The sequence below is a fragment of the Numida meleagris genome, chromosome 4 (assembly GCF_002078875.1).
Source record: "Numida meleagris isolate 19003 breed g44 Domestic line chromosome 4, NumMel1.0, whole genome shotgun sequence".
Taxonomy (NCBI): domain Eukaryota; kingdom Metazoa; phylum Chordata; class Aves; order Galliformes; family Numididae; genus Numida; species Numida meleagris.
Genome location: NC_034412.1, coordinates 63,896,084 through 63,913,614, shown reverse-complemented (window position 1 = coordinate 63,913,614; position 17,531 = coordinate 63,896,084). Strand labels below are relative to the sequence as shown.

Here is a 17,531-nt window from a genome sequence, read left to right as displayed (position 1 = left end):
TAACATTTTTGGGAAGTAGTTTTTTGTTACTATTAATTCATAAAAATACAATACTTTAGGTAGCCTTACTCAAACTATACTCATACTCAAAATAGACTAATTATGACTGCCTATGTTTACTTTTAATTAAAACAGAGACTTCTATGTTTTGGATTATTTAGAGAGGATTTTTCTCTTGCGTCTCACTAATGTAACTCATCCTTCAGAAGAAGAAAAGCTCATCTCTCATTCAGGAACATCTTCCAAACACAGAAATATTCAAAGGTCAAAATCGTTCTTTCCTTATAAAGAATACTTCACAGAGAATCTAAGTGATAATCTTTCGTGGTTTTCATTGTATTGATATCCTCAGAAACTCCTGTCTTCCCTTCCATTCATAAGAAATTTTTTTAAATCAAGCAAAACAATTTTCACACACAGTTCCACATTCCTAACTCAATACACAGTATTCTGTCAACTGATTATATTGCAGTGCATGTGCTCTTCAGTAACATTTGGTTTTAGTAACATAGAATTTGGACAACTGAGTTATGTGGTAGAGAAAAGACAAGCTGATTGGCACTTCTCGTCAAAACAGCCTTCAGTGAAATTATTTAACTATTTTCCCCATTTGTCCTTAAGGAGTTAAACCAAAAGGTGTGCAATAAGTGAGATGCCTTAGTCTGTCATTACCAGTGCAAATTTAATTGTACTCTATGCTGTGCATTGTTATGCATCCATATCGGTGATTGTTTGCGTTAGATAACGTGGCTGTTACCTGAGCTCTCCATTCTCTGTTTTTTTTTCCCTAAAGATAAAGTGATAAATACAGTAAGATACTGTACTGTATATGAGTATAAACCATCAGGAAAGGAAATATAAGCATAAAATCTTTTCATTAGAGGTGTCAATCCCTTTCAATTTTCCAACTCGTGCAATTAAAACAAAATCAAACAAAAAATCCCCCCAAACCCCACCACCCATTTCTACATAAGTGTTTTCTGTGAACATCAATCTGTTTACAAGACCAATTTCATAAGAACAACTTTTAGATAAGCTTCAGAAACTGCAAGCCAATTGCAACAATTCTCATGAAACATTTATGAGTCATTGGTCTTTTATGTGTGCCTCACAGTTCCCATAAGGTTTGAAACTTCCGTGATTCAAAAAAAATATAGCAACAGATGATGGTGAATTTTACTAAATTTAATTCTACTTCTGCATTCACACAAAAGGTCAATCATTTTATCAGTTTCTGTAAATCTTGTGTCCATTTTGAAAACACAAAAAACATAACACATTTTGAACATGATTATAAGCTCTGTTACTTTGATACTTTTGTACAGTTTCTAGTATGCAGCATAGATGTAAATGTTCTTCTTGCTACAGTTTGTGAAGGTGTAATGAATTTACAGTTGCATGAGTACACTACTCAAGGAGTCCGAGAGACTCAAAAGAAAAGAGACATCACTACGTTAAAAGCAACTTTTATTAAAATACTCTTCAAGCTTCAGAAAGCATAAATTAATGAACGTGTAGCTACTATAATACATTATTTTACAGAACCACAGAGCCATGAAGCTTTTATAAACACTAGAAATCTTAAGAGCTTCACTCTGAAATAAATACTACCGTCTTGTCTTGCTGTTGTTAGAAGCTATGTGTTGAAGCTCTTATAGGTAAGGTACACAGCAACATTCTGCTCATGTTCTTCTAGCTTTTCCACAACATGAAAAGTTCACTATAAGCAGCAGAATCTTTATACTCAGCTTGCACTTGGCTGGCAATTATTATTATTGCTACTTTCATTCAGTTAAAAGCAGTTTGTCTTCTTGCTCTATTTGGTAAAACATTTACAACCACTCTAAATTTGACTTGCTGAAAATCTAGTGAAATCCAAGACAATTATCCTGTTAAGTACCACAGTCCAAAGTAAATGCATACAGCCCTCTTCGTCCTCTTCCCCCACCCCTCAAAGTAATACCATTTCTTACTCTCTTATTCGCTGTTTTCTGCTTTCTAACAACCTACAGTAACTCAAACTTAGCGATGCAAATGACTCTTTGAAAACAAAAAGAACTGCAACAGCCATCTTCTCCCCCTCACTGTGACACCCAAGTTGTTCTGTGATAGGTATGTTTTTTTCTGTCAACTAGTGACTAGCACAAAAACATTTTCATCTCGGTTTTTATACATCAGTAGGAAAGTGTTAGAAAAGTATAGAAAAGGCTAGAATTTCTCTCTTAGTCAGGCTAATGAAATACATTTTCTGTTTTATTTTATTTTTGCAAAGCAGATGGAAAACAAGAAAGGAAGTGTTTGTATTTTGCTTTTGCAACTTGGGTAAAATCACTGGACATTAAGAACACGTGCTGAGACTTCATGGTGCCAGTCACGTAATTTTGTATATTTGGGGCTAAAGACGTGGATGGGGAGCTTTTCCCTGTGGAAAGAAGTGACAGAAGAAAAATAAGAAAGAGAGAAAGGAAGAAAGAAAGTTTGTCTTAAGCAGTTTCACAAGTGGGCATGCAATCTCCATGCACTACTTATATCCGTACATCTCCTTCTTGTCTTTCAAACAGTTGGATCCAGTGTTAGGTAACACCAATAGGAAGACTCCCAGCTGCACAAATGGCAAGATTCAGCCACTACTTGGTCCTCATATTGAACAATGCTTATTCCAAAACAAGGAGACAGCTGACCCTCATTCAGTCTAGAACAGTAATATTTTCCAGCTACATCTTGAAACCTGATACACACTTGCAAGTCAAAAATGCCTGGTTAGATTTAGAAAAAGAAAACACGTTGACAAGTCGACCTTGCACAGAAAAGCACAACAGTCCAAGCTCATGGAAAAGCTCGAAGTGCTGCACAAATATTAATACTGGACTGTACAAACATGGATTTAAAAAGGTTGGTCTACACAGGTAGAGATCTTGATTTTTACATGCTGAATTAAAGGCAAAAAAAGCAACATCATAAAAACACTCAAATGCAAAAGTAACACTATCAGTTATGAAATAAGACGTGCAAAGTATTAAAGTAAGATTAGAATCTTACTTTAGTAAGAGTAAGTAAGTAAAGTAAGTAAGTCTAAACGTAAAATATTGACTCACTTAGACTTCTTTGCACCTTCATGCTCTGGTTCTTTCACTGCAAGAAAAGAAAAAACTTTGACTTCCTAAGTCACAAAAACAGTGCTGCCAAACACCGAGATTCTCCCCTGTGCCAAAGTATCCACCTCACCAGGAAATTACAACAAGTCACATTTAGATTCCTTAATTCTAAATATGCCCTATGGGAAATGAGGTATGTCTATAAACTTGAAGAGCCTTTTTGCCAGCACAATTGCTGTAAGGTGACTCTGTTGGTCTCTGTCATGTCTCTTGGCACATTCTCCATGTTGGCATTGAGAAAGTAGTGAGAAACTGAGTTGAGGAGGAGTGGAATTTTGAAGGCACTTGTTTTAGACAAACATCCATAGGGTTTGAATGGGGTGATAATTCAAGCATCTGTCTGTACGGCTAGGACTCATCAAGGTGCTAGAGGACCACCAACAGAACAACATAAAATCTCAGCCTGGTTTTAAGTTTGACGAATATAGCTGCAATCGTGCTTTTGTAGTATTTACTAACATGATTATTTATCAATACTGGATCAGAACACAGATGCATTATTTGATACTGAGGTCTCATTTTGCCAGGGAGAGAATTCAAAGAAAGATAATGATGCAATAGTAGGCCAGTACAACACAGGACCACCAAGCAAACTATTAACTGTCTGAATTCAGTATGGTTTATCACACAAAGACACTAATCCTCATTCAGTGAAATAGTATCGTTGGTCTCTAGAGTAATTCTGCCGGAGAACTGATAGCTGATTTAATCAAAGCTTCCTCCAGGGAAGAAGTACACTTTACTCTCTGCCTTTATTTTATTATTATGATTAAAATATTCACTTATCCTAGCACGAGCTGAAAAAAGGCAGGAAAAAGAAATGAAATTATCAACTTTTGCATTAGATGTCTCTGAACATGACAGACATCAAACATCCTGATGGCATTTCTGATAACTTCCATACAGTTTTAGAGATATCAGACAATAAATCACAACTGAGAGCATAATGCAAAATTAAAGTTCCATCACAAAGTTATAGGACGGGGAAACATCTTCTCTGCATTTTCAGCTTCAGTCTACAGAAAATGTAGACACATCAAAAGCAGAGGATGGAAACACATCCTGAGAATGAACTGAGGAGCTATGGAATTGCACTTCTGATTAGTTAAATCATTACAGATTGCGTATCTTTGTATAATTGCCAAACATTTTCTACATACCTGAAAAAGCTTTAATTTTTCTTTGCCCTTTCTGAAGTACTGCACTTGAACATAAGCATTGTCATTTTGGTCATCCAGAAGGGGAAAGAAATGGCAAATACATGTTTGCCAACTGTTTTAGGAGTAGAAATAGATCTTAAAGTTACCATCTGGAATGTATTGATACTCAAATCAATAAGAAATAATGTCTACTAATGCACATATCCTATGCTATTTAGGAATTTGAAGAGTTCCATAAAAATATTTTCCTTCTACAGCCTTCTGAAACTGTGTTCTGCCTCCTCAATGAATTGTCCAAGAGGAGAAAAGTAATAAGTGTGACTGAATCACTTCATTATTTCCCCCCAACAGCTTTAAAAAAAAAAAAAGCACCTATCTCCCCACAGCCTTTACTTTTATTTCCTTATGAAGCTACTCACTATGATCAGTGCCGGTGATCTGGGCAAGGATGCGAAAAGAGCGTGACTGGGTGGTGCCTGTCCGGGGATGCCAGTCTTCAGTGTCTTCAATCAGCCGCTTCTTGCTGGCATCACTGTGAGTAGGGGTGTGGTAGAACTCTGTATAGGTATCCACAATGTGCTTCCGTGGGGGGCTTTGTCAAAGAGAGAAGAAAATAGTGAGCTAGAAGCTTCTTCACGACCATCTAGGTTAGGGTAACTACAAAGACACGGGCAGAATTGTGGCTTTTCACAGCATTTAAAGAAAGACAGCTGCTGAGTTTTTATAGAGCAGTGAGCTCTACAAACACAACTGAACACAGATTCAGCTCTCTGAATAAGATACAATTTTATAATTATTCTAATCCAAATAAAATATTTTCCTTTGTTTCGTTACTGGAACATTTGAAACAGTAAAAGACAGTATCATCAAGACATTCATATTTAAACATTTACCGTTTGGGTGGGATTTTCCTTGGAGATGACAATAACAGGAAGAAAAAGTTTTCCCAGTGTAAACAGGAAAAGGAGAAAAAAGAAAACAAGAAAAAGTAAGAAGTTTGAAAAGAAAATGCAGTTAATTATTCTACTGAATTAGTTTTGGGGGAAAGCATACTAAAATAATAGGTGAATATGCTTGTTTTAATAAAGTACAGTAGTCTATTCACTTATGATCAAGTGCCCTGGACTGAAAATCCTGGACAAATTCTCCCCTTCATTCACAGGAGACAAAAAACTAACTGTGCACAAGGCCACCCAGCACACGCAAAGTCTTTTGCAATTGTTACACTCTGGATCATAGCTAGATGAAAGAGTAGGTAGACATGCTCTGAAGCACAACAGGAAGCTACTGATGCTTGATATTCACTCTGAAAGTCAAAGAAATGTGGTAATGATTTTTATTCAGAATGTTTCTCCTCAATAATTTACGTGCTATTACATTACCAACCCCTGAACTGTGGACTCACGATAATACAGGGTTCTGAAGCCTTACTTTAAGTAATTGATCTCAAGAAAATGTAATAACACTGATTAGTTTAGGAGAAGGTAACAGAAGATTCCTACTATGTATATTATTCCTAAATTCTATATTCATTATCTCAAAGCATTAATCTCTCAGAAGCTATAACTGTACATTTATTTTTACAAATTTTACAAGAGATGACCTGTGCAAAACTAGCTCCTAAGAAATAATAGTTCTATTTAAAAAGAAAACCTAAGAAATCCAACCCTTTAAAATTTACTTCTATTTTTGCTACCACTTACTCACTGTATTTTTCATGTCTGAAGTGTTTTTTGTAAAGATAAAAAATGTGAATGAGAATTTTGTATATTATAAATTGTCATCAGGAAAGTATTAGATCTATTCAGTGGAATGCATTAACAAATACGTAAGCTTAAAAGAATAGTCAACATTTGAATGATAGGTTTCCTATCATCCAAATTTACAACAAGAGACTGGATTTACTGATACACAGTATTAGTGAAGTAAATGTACCTAGCCAGATTTGCTAAAGAGGGAGGGGTATAGGAACAAGGACAGCGGCATTTCCAGGATGGAGTAAAAGAAATCCAAAGAACATGAAGTAAAGCAATAAAACAGTTAATTGTGAGAACCAAGTCTGAAAACTAAAGCAGTCATTAAAGGTATAGCATTACAGGGAAATGTAATTATTTACATGCTATAATAGCATTACAATTATATAATTGATTGCATTCTAGCAACTCTCACAGTGAAATAAGTCTTTCACATTTGATGATAGTGGTATAATAAGCAAAATATCCTGCTGATTCCTCTCCCCTTGCTTTCTTTCTTATGGCTTAATGGTCTACTAGCAATGAGTCACTGAGGCACGAGGTGGTGCCAGACACAAAGGAATAGTCAATGAGATGGACTCAGCCTTGACTCATTCTTGAGGCAAGTGCAGAAAAGACAAGCCAATAAAATCACAATAAATCATAATTATCCCTAACATGTATAAGTGACAATATTCAGATGTCACTCTTAATTTTGTGGTATGAATTCAATATCTGGCCCTTCATCCCATACTCCTCACATCATTTTCCCTTTTATACTCTATTTCACCATTTACTGGTTGTATTACTGACACCAATTAGCTCTAGGCGCATCAAGAATTTACCGATACACACAAACACAGCACAAATGTTTTGTGGAATAACAATTAAAGAAAAATACTGCAAAGTTTAACACAGTAAAAAGCAAGAACACATCACGTCCAATGCAGACAAAATCATTTATTACATTACGTAGTTATAAGGAAGCTGAAGCTGTTTTGCCAAAATTTTAAATATAAAACTCTGTAAGAGCTTTATATAATATTGTTTTGTTTGCAAAACAATAATACATGCTGGTTATTCCAACAAGAAAAACGACCATAATTCAACTCCAGTGCTGTTGATACTAACTTTGTCATTGTTGTTATCTGCAAGGGAAAAAAGGTATTTGACTTGTTAATACATTCTCTGCTTCTTGAAATATTACAGGATCTTCCAAATCCAAGTTCTGGTAGTCATATACATCAAAACTTAAACCATCAAGAGAACCTATAAAGGAAAAATTTAGCCCACCTGAACTTAAATTGAGTGAAGTCTATGAACATCTTACCTTTTTTAAAGCAGCAGGCACATCTTCATGTGAGAGTTGGCAAGAAAGTCTTAACAAAAGTGTAATTGCATGCAGCCTGGTAAGGACAAATTGCTCTCCTTTTATGCCAGGAGTAAACAAGGGAAACAAAACTTCCTGGCCCATCCCAAAGTGAAGGCAAATAGTTTATATACAAAAGACTATTTGAGGGAAGTGAGGAGGAAGGAAGGAAAAGCATAATGCTCAGAATTTTTTGTTATGTCTGAAGAATTCTATTTGCTCAGTAGCACTATCTATGAACAAGATGCATGCATACAAGTAGTAAAATGGAATTTATTTCAGATTGATCAATAATTTTAAGCCTTCATTGTTGTTATGTGTCAAATTCCACTTTAAATGGGATTGTGGTGTTACATAGCAAACTTACATTTCTACAGTTACGCTTAATTAAGTAAAACTAAGCCAGCTGGGTAGCTGCAGATGAACATAATCACTTCAGGGTTTCTTTGTTTACTTGTTTTCTACTTTAGGACTGCAAGACTAGAATTTAATTCTTACTTAAATTGAGTTACAGCCCTAAGACGCTGTTGCAGAAAAGGCAGGGAAGGTACCAATGTGCACTCAGTCACTCTATCTTGATTGTTAAGTGCTTACTGGACGCTTCCAATACTTCCTTCCAGAAAACTTAATTTTGTTGCTATTCATCTTTTTCAGAACTAATTACTACTTTTGAATACTCCTTACATGCTATTTGGTAAAGCAACATTCCTGGAAAGACAGTTTGGCAACGTGCATTCAAGAAGCAAGTTCTTCGGATCTCCTGCTCTCATCCTACCACTAAGCGGTGTGGATTCCTTCCATCATCTGTTAAAGATCAGCCTTGAAGTCACCATGACAACAGAATCATATAAAATCCATAGAGACAGCATTATATAAAAATGCATATGGAAAATATTTGAACTGCAACTTTAGGGGAATAGATGCCTAAATTTTTCTTTCCAGGAGATGATCACTTGAAACTGATTTTTTTTATTTTTATTTCAGTTGATACAGATGCCTACTTTTCTGTAGATTTCCTCATATACTCAGGCCAATAGGAGACTGAATGAGATGGGCACTAGGCCTAGCCCCTTTCCTCTGAGAAATGGGAAATATTAATCATCAATTTTAAGTTTCGTCTTCAACCTCAAGAACTTAAGAAAACTCCAAAAGCAAGAAGATGGTCATCATGACCAATATCGAAAGTCTCCAATCCATCTTGCCAGGCGGCTCTGCACCTCCAAGTGCCTGCTGCTTTCAACCTCTGCACTGAGACCCAATGTAAACAGTGAGACACAGGCATCCAAATGAATGCTGGGCTTGTTGCATGGTCTGAAAACACATCATGATACAATCCACTTTGGTGTGGTCTGCTGCAATTTAGGCACAACACTACAAACTGATAAATTTTCAGTATTAATTAAACCCTCACAGACTCAGCCCTTCAAGCATCCCTTTCTGAAGACATACTAATTCCTCAGAGATTTGCTCCTGGTAATTGGACAGCACACCTGAGATGTGTTTTACTTGGCACTCGAACAAGCCCAGCTTTTTTCCTGCGAGGAAGAGACCCTCACAGCAAAAAAAAATCCCACCTACCCATTTTGCTGTTTACTGTCACCCTGGTTCTCTCTGAATCCTCGTCGCGGCCCCTCCGCTAGCTCCTGGGTGCCGTCGCCGACATGGCCGCCCGGGGCAGCATTGTGCGTGGCAGGCTGCCGTGGGACATTAACGGCAGGTTTAGCAGTGCTCGGCGCGGGCAGCCGCCCATCAGCGTTAGGCTTGGCGTTAACATGCAGTCCTGGTGCAGCAAATGGGGCCGGGGTGGGGGGCATGGGCGTCGCCTGGGCTGGGGTGAAGGCAGAGGATGGTGATGGGATGGAGGTAACTTTTGAGGAGGCCACAGCTCCAAATGGCCTCGGGGTCTTATTGTAAGCCACGCTGGCCATGGCAGTGACTTTGGGTGCAGCAGCAGAGGCAACGGGCACAGGCTTAACTACTTCTTTAGGTTCTCCCTATGTAAGATAAAAAAAAGAAACACACAAAACCACACCAACCACATGCACATTCCTCAGCAGGTATTTTCAGGGCTGTTGAGGGAGATAACCTGTCTAGCATGAAGCAAAGAAGAGGGATGAGCATCACAGAAGCAAGTGAGAGCACAGTCAAGAAATGTGTGCAAAAAAAATGAGCCATGCATTTGAGTAAGGAATGATCTGAGCACGCGTGGTCAAAAAAATCAAAGCCCACGATGCTAACTTTTCTCACTGCATCCAAAACAGACACTACACAAATCAATTTCAAGACAAAGTGAAGTACTGCTCCATTGCAAAACCCAGTGGATAATTCATGTGGAAAATATTAGCGTTTTTAGAAATTCACATTCCACCTCCAAACCCAGTTTGAGATACGCACATTCCTCATAAGCTAGGAGCATGTGCGTGCACATGAACACACAGTATACACAGATCTGTTGATAGGTGCCTGAAGGGAGGAACCAGGGCCCTGGAGCTCATTTGTCAGAGGCCAGTGCTTCGGGATCAAGTTGGCTTTTCCAGTTGCACTCCACTGACTACATGGACAAAGGTTTCTCCAGCCAAACTTCAGACCCACTCCTGTCCTTACTTCAGACTCCAGAACCAGGTGCCACTTGAGTGGCTGAGTTACAAATATGTAACCCAAGATCAACATGGGTTATAGCTTCCAGATGGAAGTATAAGACTGATACCATCTGACATACTACAGCCACATGGGAAAAGTGTGGTTATCTCAGGGTCAGGGATGCAAGAGAGCAACAATTTGTTCTTTTTTCCTCTCTTACTATGAAGTCATTGCCTTTAGAGCAATGGCAGATGAAAACAAAAAAGAGTTTCTCTCTTCAGGATATAGAAAAACCTCAGCTTTATCTTTCAGAAAAGTTCTAAAAGCTGGAAGATAACATTTATTTACTTTTTTTCGCAGATGCTCATTTGCCAGGTTTCTGAATTCTTTTTGGAGAGAAAAAAAGATGTGGAAATCAAGCATGCTATACTATTTAAACAGATGGGTAACAGTGCTACATGCTACATTTCTTGGTTGTGATGATGAACATACCTTTGGTACATGAATAAGATCAGGTTTTGTTGCAGGGGCCACTCTGGAAGAGAAAAAACATACACAATTACAAAAACAAAGGCCTCAATGTTTAAGTATTTCCCTTTCCCTACTCACCACATCTGCCCACATATTTATAAGTAGTACCATTTTGTTTCCCTTAAGGGAAACAAGAAGTATTCAAGTTGTATATCTGGTAAATACAAGGCAAGAGCAAAACCAAACTGGATGAACTAATCCAGATGCAAAATTAGGAACTCTAGCATGTATCACTAAGTACTATTTCATTTAGAAATTCATAATATCATATCGCCAGAAAGGAGACATTAGCTGAAATTTGCTTATTGTTTTCCTTCCTTCCATTAGACTATATATCGTGTAACTCAGGAGTTCTGGTCAGATAAATTGCATCCTCAAATGCATAACCCTTATCTCGGTTTAAAACGGAAAGCCTCCTTTTAGAACAACAACAATCCTTCTGAATGCCTTAAATTAAGAACTACAGGGTGCCATTTTTGGCATAGCATTTGGTCTTCAAAGGTAAGGTTAATGTCACTCGAACTCCACAGCAGATAGCAAAAAAATGCCTTCCAAACAATGAGTGCATTGAAACTACCACTGGGTGGTGGGAAGCAGAGGAAATATTGCAACGGAAAGGATGAAGATAAAGAAATGACAAGTTCTGAACTGGTAACATAGGATGATAAAAGCACCTCATTTGATTTATTGGTTTTTTTTCAGATTGGCAAGTACGTGTGTGCAAAAATACACAAATACTCTACAATTTCAAAAAGGCAATCAAATCAAGAAAAGGTTCAACCCAATGACATTGTGTCTGACAACTTCACTGTTGATATACTTCAGCCTTCTGTTCCTGTTTTGGTAGAAAAGTGGCTTCCTGCCACATTTCAAAACATTTCTGGTCATATTTGGTAGCTGCTCAGAAAAGCTGGCACCTTGAATGTCCAAAGAAGAGTTACCATACCCTGCCTAAAATCACACAACTCTGACTTCCTAAGAACCTTCTAAGCAGATGTTTGCAGAATTGAAGCTGGATTAACATTTCTGAAAGGTACTTTGCTGCTGAGGCAGAAAAGGTTTGTTTATTTGGAGATCAGCAGAGAATACATTTTCATTAAACACCTCTATAGTATAAGGCGGATTTGAAGTAGGCACACCCAGACTGTCTAACTGAAGTCTTCTAAACTCTTAACAAATGTCTTTTTTAATGCCTTTTTTCCTTTTTGATAATTGTTTAAAATGTTTACTTCTTCCCTCTAAGCCATTTAGCCCTCTCATCCAATTCATGCAACGGCCTTCCAGCCATTCAGGTTCAGGAACTCACTTATAAAAAAAGGAAGATGCATATCATCCACATGCTACATTGACAAATAAACTGAAAAAGCAATAAAACGATAACAAGCAGAAAGAAAAAGGAGCAACTACAGAGTGCAAGATCATCTTCTGCACTTCGCCTTCATCATTTGTGCATCGCAGCTGACATGCATCATGTCCACATCAACAATAATTCTCAGAGAGAGGGATTTCCCCACTCTGAGGAAGATGTCTGTTCTCCAGTTTCCCACAGAGTTTGCAGCCTATGAGAATACTGACCTCCAGCCCTCCAAAGCACCAGGGTGCATCATTAATCACTCCTAATTGCAGAGTTGTCAATTTGCAGCAACAAAAGCAACGTGGAAAAAAGTGCCAACGCATATGGAAGCCTTTTCTTTTTAAAGACTAGAGTTAGAAAGAAATATGGATCTTGTTCTATATTTTAGGCATGCACTTGTTAATAAACTTGGAATTTTTTTAATATGGATTAAACTAATCTAACAGTCAGGAGTAGTAAGATATTCACTACTCAGATCAACTCCCATATTTCAGAGTTGAGAAGTTTCTCCTTGCTAACGCTTGATCCCGCAGTTCTGATCTATAAGAGAAATGTGCATTTTTCTTGTTCGTTTTACAAAGTAATTAAATTCCAGTTTGCAGCATGAGTTTGCTCTGCATTCATCTTAGCACTTAGCAAAGTTTCGATCCCTGCTTCCACTCTTCAAAATTCATCCACTGAAAAGAAAAAGTGCATTAAAAAAAGAGGCTTGATAACTACACTGTTCCCGATGTTCTTTTATTATTTGAATCAGACAGTAGACAGCACAACACTACTTTATTTCCCCCAAACAGACTTGAAACAAGGACATAAATCTGTGTCCCAGACATACTTCAAACAGTTTAACTTGACCATGTCAAATTCAGATCATAGTCAGACTAAAATCTTTGATTTATCCAGTACTGCATGAAGAAAATGCTCATCCAGCAAACTGAGCCACCAAGATCTGAATGTGAAAAATGTACAGTGGTTAGACAAGACAGTACAAGAGGAAATGCATGGTTCAAACTGAAGAGCAAAACACGTCCAATACATACATTTAAGAGACTACCTGCTTCAGGGCTTACATCTCAACTGCTGCCCTTGGAAATAAAGAGATATTATGAAATCTGCAGAGTAAGAAGAAATATTTTAACTGCAGATTTTCTTAGTTGTTAGCACCTAGCTTTCCGCCTAGCAATTTAAGATTTCATGCTACTTTAATTAAGCAGAGTGTATTAATGCCTGATGATGCGGGCTTCCAGGATAAGATGACATTCTTGCCTTATTAAAACTCATTAGAAAAGTAGAACAGCAGAGTATTTCTGAATGACTTAAAGCTGGCAATTCAGCATATTAGTTTATGTAAAATTCTCATTACGTACAAACAAAACAGACATAAAAGCTCAGTAATAAATGCTTATTATAAACAGTGTGCACAAAAGACCTTTGCTAATGGTTGCTGGATTGAGTTCCAGGCTGCAGTATTAAGCTTCTTACAAATTATTGCAGACAATGGAAATACAGGCAACATGCATCAGTTAGTGACAGCTGGGATGCTGAAAATGAAAGTGCACAACATTTTTGCATGCACTTCTCCATCAAAGTTGTTTGTTCTTTCAATAAAAGGACTATACTTAGTCTGTGTAAACAGTTCATTTCAACCAGAAAAACATGATCAAATTTACTTTCCCAACATCCCACAAGCTGTTCCTCTCCGATGAATACTTTTGTGACATTGAATGCAACTCAAAACATTCCAACTTTCAGCACAGCCTTATTAGGAAAATGAATTAGTCTGCTCATCACTGTAAGCAGCGTGCCCAGCAAAAACCATTCATTCTTTAAATTCTCCTTTTATTAATTCGTCCTTCCAAGTATTTCACCCTTTGAAAAAACACAATGCAAACAAATCCTTTCATAATTACTAATACCTAGAAACCCCAAGTAAAGCTACGAGCTGTACAATTTGGTACATCATCTCTAAAAATCAGTCATCAACATAAACACTGTAATCTCACTGATGAGTGAGAAGGAATTAAATTCAAAGCAAAACTGAATTCTTCAGAGGCCCAAACACCCAGCTGGTAAATCTAGTAAACCAAAAGATGCATTTCAGAGTTTCTCTCCTCAATTCCATTAAGGTCCCACCACTCCTTTGAGGCAAACCTCAAGGAAGGAACTGCACACAATATCTGCATTCATAGAGGTATTGTGTCGTTGCATTGTTTTTTGTTGTTTTTTTTTTTAATCTCTGCTATTTAAAGGATTGCTTATAAACGCTAGTCTCAGATACAGCAATGAGAAGTTGCAACACTAATTAGTAAAATCAAGTAAAGGCTGGATGACTTCCTGCAAAATTGTATTTGTTGGTCTGAACTGAAAAATTCTAATAGGAGGAAGGAAGAAAGGATAGATTTTTTTCCCTCTCATTTTGAAAATGAACTCCTTTTCCCTAGCTGTACAATCAGGATGTAGTTTCTGGCAGCAAATACTACATCCTTGAAAAGTCACTGCTCAGGTCCTCTTGCTGGAAAACCTCAGCTTTTAATGGTTTTGCCATTGTAGTCTGCAGTTCTGTTTTGTTGAGGTTTTTTGATTCATATATTTCTAGATAGCATTTGACAGAGCAGAAAGCTAAATGCATTTAATTTTCATAAATTAGCTGACCCGCATGAAAACAATAAAATGACAAGCAAAAAACATTAGTGTTATATATAATAAGCTGCGACTTTTACTAGGGGTTATCTGAACAAAAACAAATGCAAATGTAATTTAAAGTACAGAAAAAAGAACAATCCAAATATTTTTTTCCCCTAGTTCAAAGCCCTTTCCCTATTGCAGACATAATTCAGTTCTTAGCACCTCTGCATTGCAAGAACAGAACATTCTCAAGCTCGCTGCTTGTTGCAATATATACAGAATATATCAGAAATGGTTGCCTTACATTAGTAACTCAAGTCATCTGTTAGGAAGTAAAAATAACATGCAACTGCACTTCCCACAGCTTGTAGGATTGCACACACTGTGCCAGGTGACACAAGCTGACACTTCAGAGACCTTGCTGGGACAAGTACTTGCAGTCCAGGAACTGCAACCCTGCGCACAATCCCCATACATGGGGAAGAAGAGGCAGCAAAGCTATCATTAAGCAGCACTAGAGGAGAACCGGAAAGCACTGCAGTCATAGTAAAAAGGAGATGACTTTTTTTTTTTAACTCCTCCTTAAGAAACACTGCAATGTTTTCAAACCTGTACTTTGGCCATTGTGCCTGGTAGCACACCAACAAGCTGCTGAGATGACCATCAATCACTTCCTCTCTCATAAGAGATTCTTTTTGTTCTAGTTTAGTATATTAGTTTTCATTTAGTTGAACATCTCAAATTATAGCAAATATGGAAGGAGGAAGATTGGATGCCCATCTGCTTTTTACAAAAATAGCAGCAATTCAGATACCATGTATAGTAAGTCTTAGTGCTCATGCCTCGTTCTTACATTACAAGCTAATTCTTACATTAAAAATGCATATGTCTTCTCTTGCCCTATAAAATCAGTCAGTAAATCTTGCTTTCAGGATTTTTCAAATGTTAAAACACAAACTCCAGTGTGTTTCTACTGAAAAGAGTTTCCGTAGACACTCATTTTGCATCTGAAATGCCAGAAAAGAAGCTCTTCAGTTACATGGGTGATTTTTTTTTTATTAAAAAAACAGCTAGCATCTTTAAACCCAACTTGGAAAGAGTTGTCATTTAGAGCTTTAAGCATTCACACTCTTTGCTGAGGTATATTCAGTAGAATATGTTGAAAGGACTGGCATTTATTTCTTCATAAACTAGTATGTCAAGATAATATTTGTCATCCCTGAAACAGTACTTTCTTACATGTTGCCTAGGAATATTAGCTTAAGTCATTCAGCACATCCTGTTTTCATTAAGTTTAAAGGGGGAGAATTCATGTAATGTGAATGTCAGCATTTTGCATGTGGTATAGACTGTGTAATATCTTCATATCTGCACACTGTGTGCCCTTCCAGTGCTCTAGATGAAGATAAAATGAAGTCAGGTAAAAGCAAGAAAAATTATGTCCTTGCTTCACTGCTCATTTGACAGTCAGCCAAGTCAAACGTAGGTCCTTCAAATTTAAATAAGGTTTGGGATTTCATTATTACGTGTTAAAATAAACAGTGCTGACATTTTAGGAGAGGAAGAAATTGCCCTTTGCTTTGGTATTCCTGCCCACAAAGGATTAGTTGTTTTCAGGACCTCCCAAAGGCAACCACTGCTCATAGTCTCATTCCTGTGGTCTGTGGCAACCCTACCAAATGCATTTATAAAGAAAATTTAAGTGCAGTCAGATAATATTTTATTCTACTAAGACAAAGCCAAAACCAAACTAAAAACTAAGGAAAAAATGCTGTGAAATACATCTCACTTACCTTCTGACTGACAAAGATTTACAAATACTTTTCGCTCCCACAAGGGCAGGAAGTTTAGAAACCTGCAGGTACCATGTGTATGACCAGGAAAAAAGAGCTGCTTGACTTCATGCTGACTTCAGTCTGTCATCAAATTGAGGTTATAATTTAGGAGATTTGACACTACAAACTAATTTTTTTTTTTCCAGTGCCTTCCACACTATGGTGACTAATGTTTAAATTACCTCCTTTGTACAAAACGCAGTTTAAATAAGCTTGAAAGTGCAGTGGCATTTTTTTAAAAAAAAACAGGAAAATCCTAGACAAACAGCTGTTTGATCCCCAGTATGACCTTATTTGGGATTTTTTTTAAAACTTTTTTTCTTAATAAGTGTATTTTTGGGAAAGAGCATTTATTTTGAGTTTTCTCTCTCAACTGAAGAACCTGGCAATTTAGAGAGCCATTAGACTACTATATTTTTCTTCGCGACAAACTTGGAGTGAAATGTTATGGAAACAAAGTTAATAGGATGAAAGCTCAGCGTCTGAGATGTCAGGCAGCTGTAACAAAGAGGAGACATGTCCTCCACCATGTCACCAGAGCAGGAAACAGTAACCACAAAGACCCCAGCAACATCTCCCAGAGGTCTTCAACCTACTCTCATGCCTCCTATTTCTTGCTGACTTAGTGATCATACTGGAATGCTTCAAGAAACCTGCCACTACAGCTTCTGAATTTGGGTCAGTTTAGATCTGCACTAAAACATATATTTTACTGTCAAGTGGTACTGCGGTGTTTGGAACTGTGTATCATCTCAATCACGTGGACATATAAAGAGCCCTCTGCAATTGTATGGTTGGCAGCACGCTACTGAGCCTGGGGCTGGTCCAGAAAAGACAGATACAGCAGAAACCACAAATGAAGAGACACAGAACATTCAGACTGTCCCCAAAAGGGGCATCTCCAGCTTCCCTTCTCCTGTCCCTCTACACCCCACACCTGGGGTGAGGTGGTGGTGATAGCTGCAAAGAACTGAAGCCCTACAAACCACTCTGTAGATTTACTGCAGGATCAGTTTAACAAGTATGCAGTTGTTAGCAGTCAACTTCTCCACCTTGTATCTACCTTCTGTCTTTGTTTTTCTTGGCTTTTATCACTTCCATGTATTGTTCATACGTTAAATATATTTAAGGTCACTGGTTCTGTAGGTTTAACATGTTGAGAAAAGTTTTGTCCCATTCTAACACACCTTTA

General features: G+C 37.5%; 1 protein-coding gene across 9 annotated transcripts in view; it reads right to left on the bottom strand.

Moving 5' to 3' along the window:
* Positions 1-17,531, bottom strand: part of PDLIM5 (PDZ and LIM domain 5) — a 117,528-nt gene that overhangs the window by 44,984 nt on the left and 55,013 nt on the right. For 2 of the 9 annotated variants that reach the window (XM_021394413.1, XM_021394415.1), the window contains exons 4-8: positions 10,490-10,532; positions 8,996-9,411; positions 5,209-5,226; positions 4,735-4,907; positions 3,096-3,132 (exon numbers count right to left, since the gene is read on the bottom strand). In XM_021394413.1, the coding sequence (XP_021250088.1) occupies positions 3,096-3,132; positions 4,735-4,907; positions 5,209-5,226; positions 8,996-9,411; positions 10,490-10,532 (687 nt within the window). Of the gene's footprint in view, positions 1-1,450; positions 2,423-3,095; positions 3,133-4,734; positions 4,908-5,208; positions 5,227-8,995; positions 9,412-10,489; positions 10,533-17,531 lie in introns of those variants that run through there. The other 7 variants (XM_021394418.1, XM_021394422.1, XM_021394416.1 and 4 more) reach the window with 7 other exon arrangements.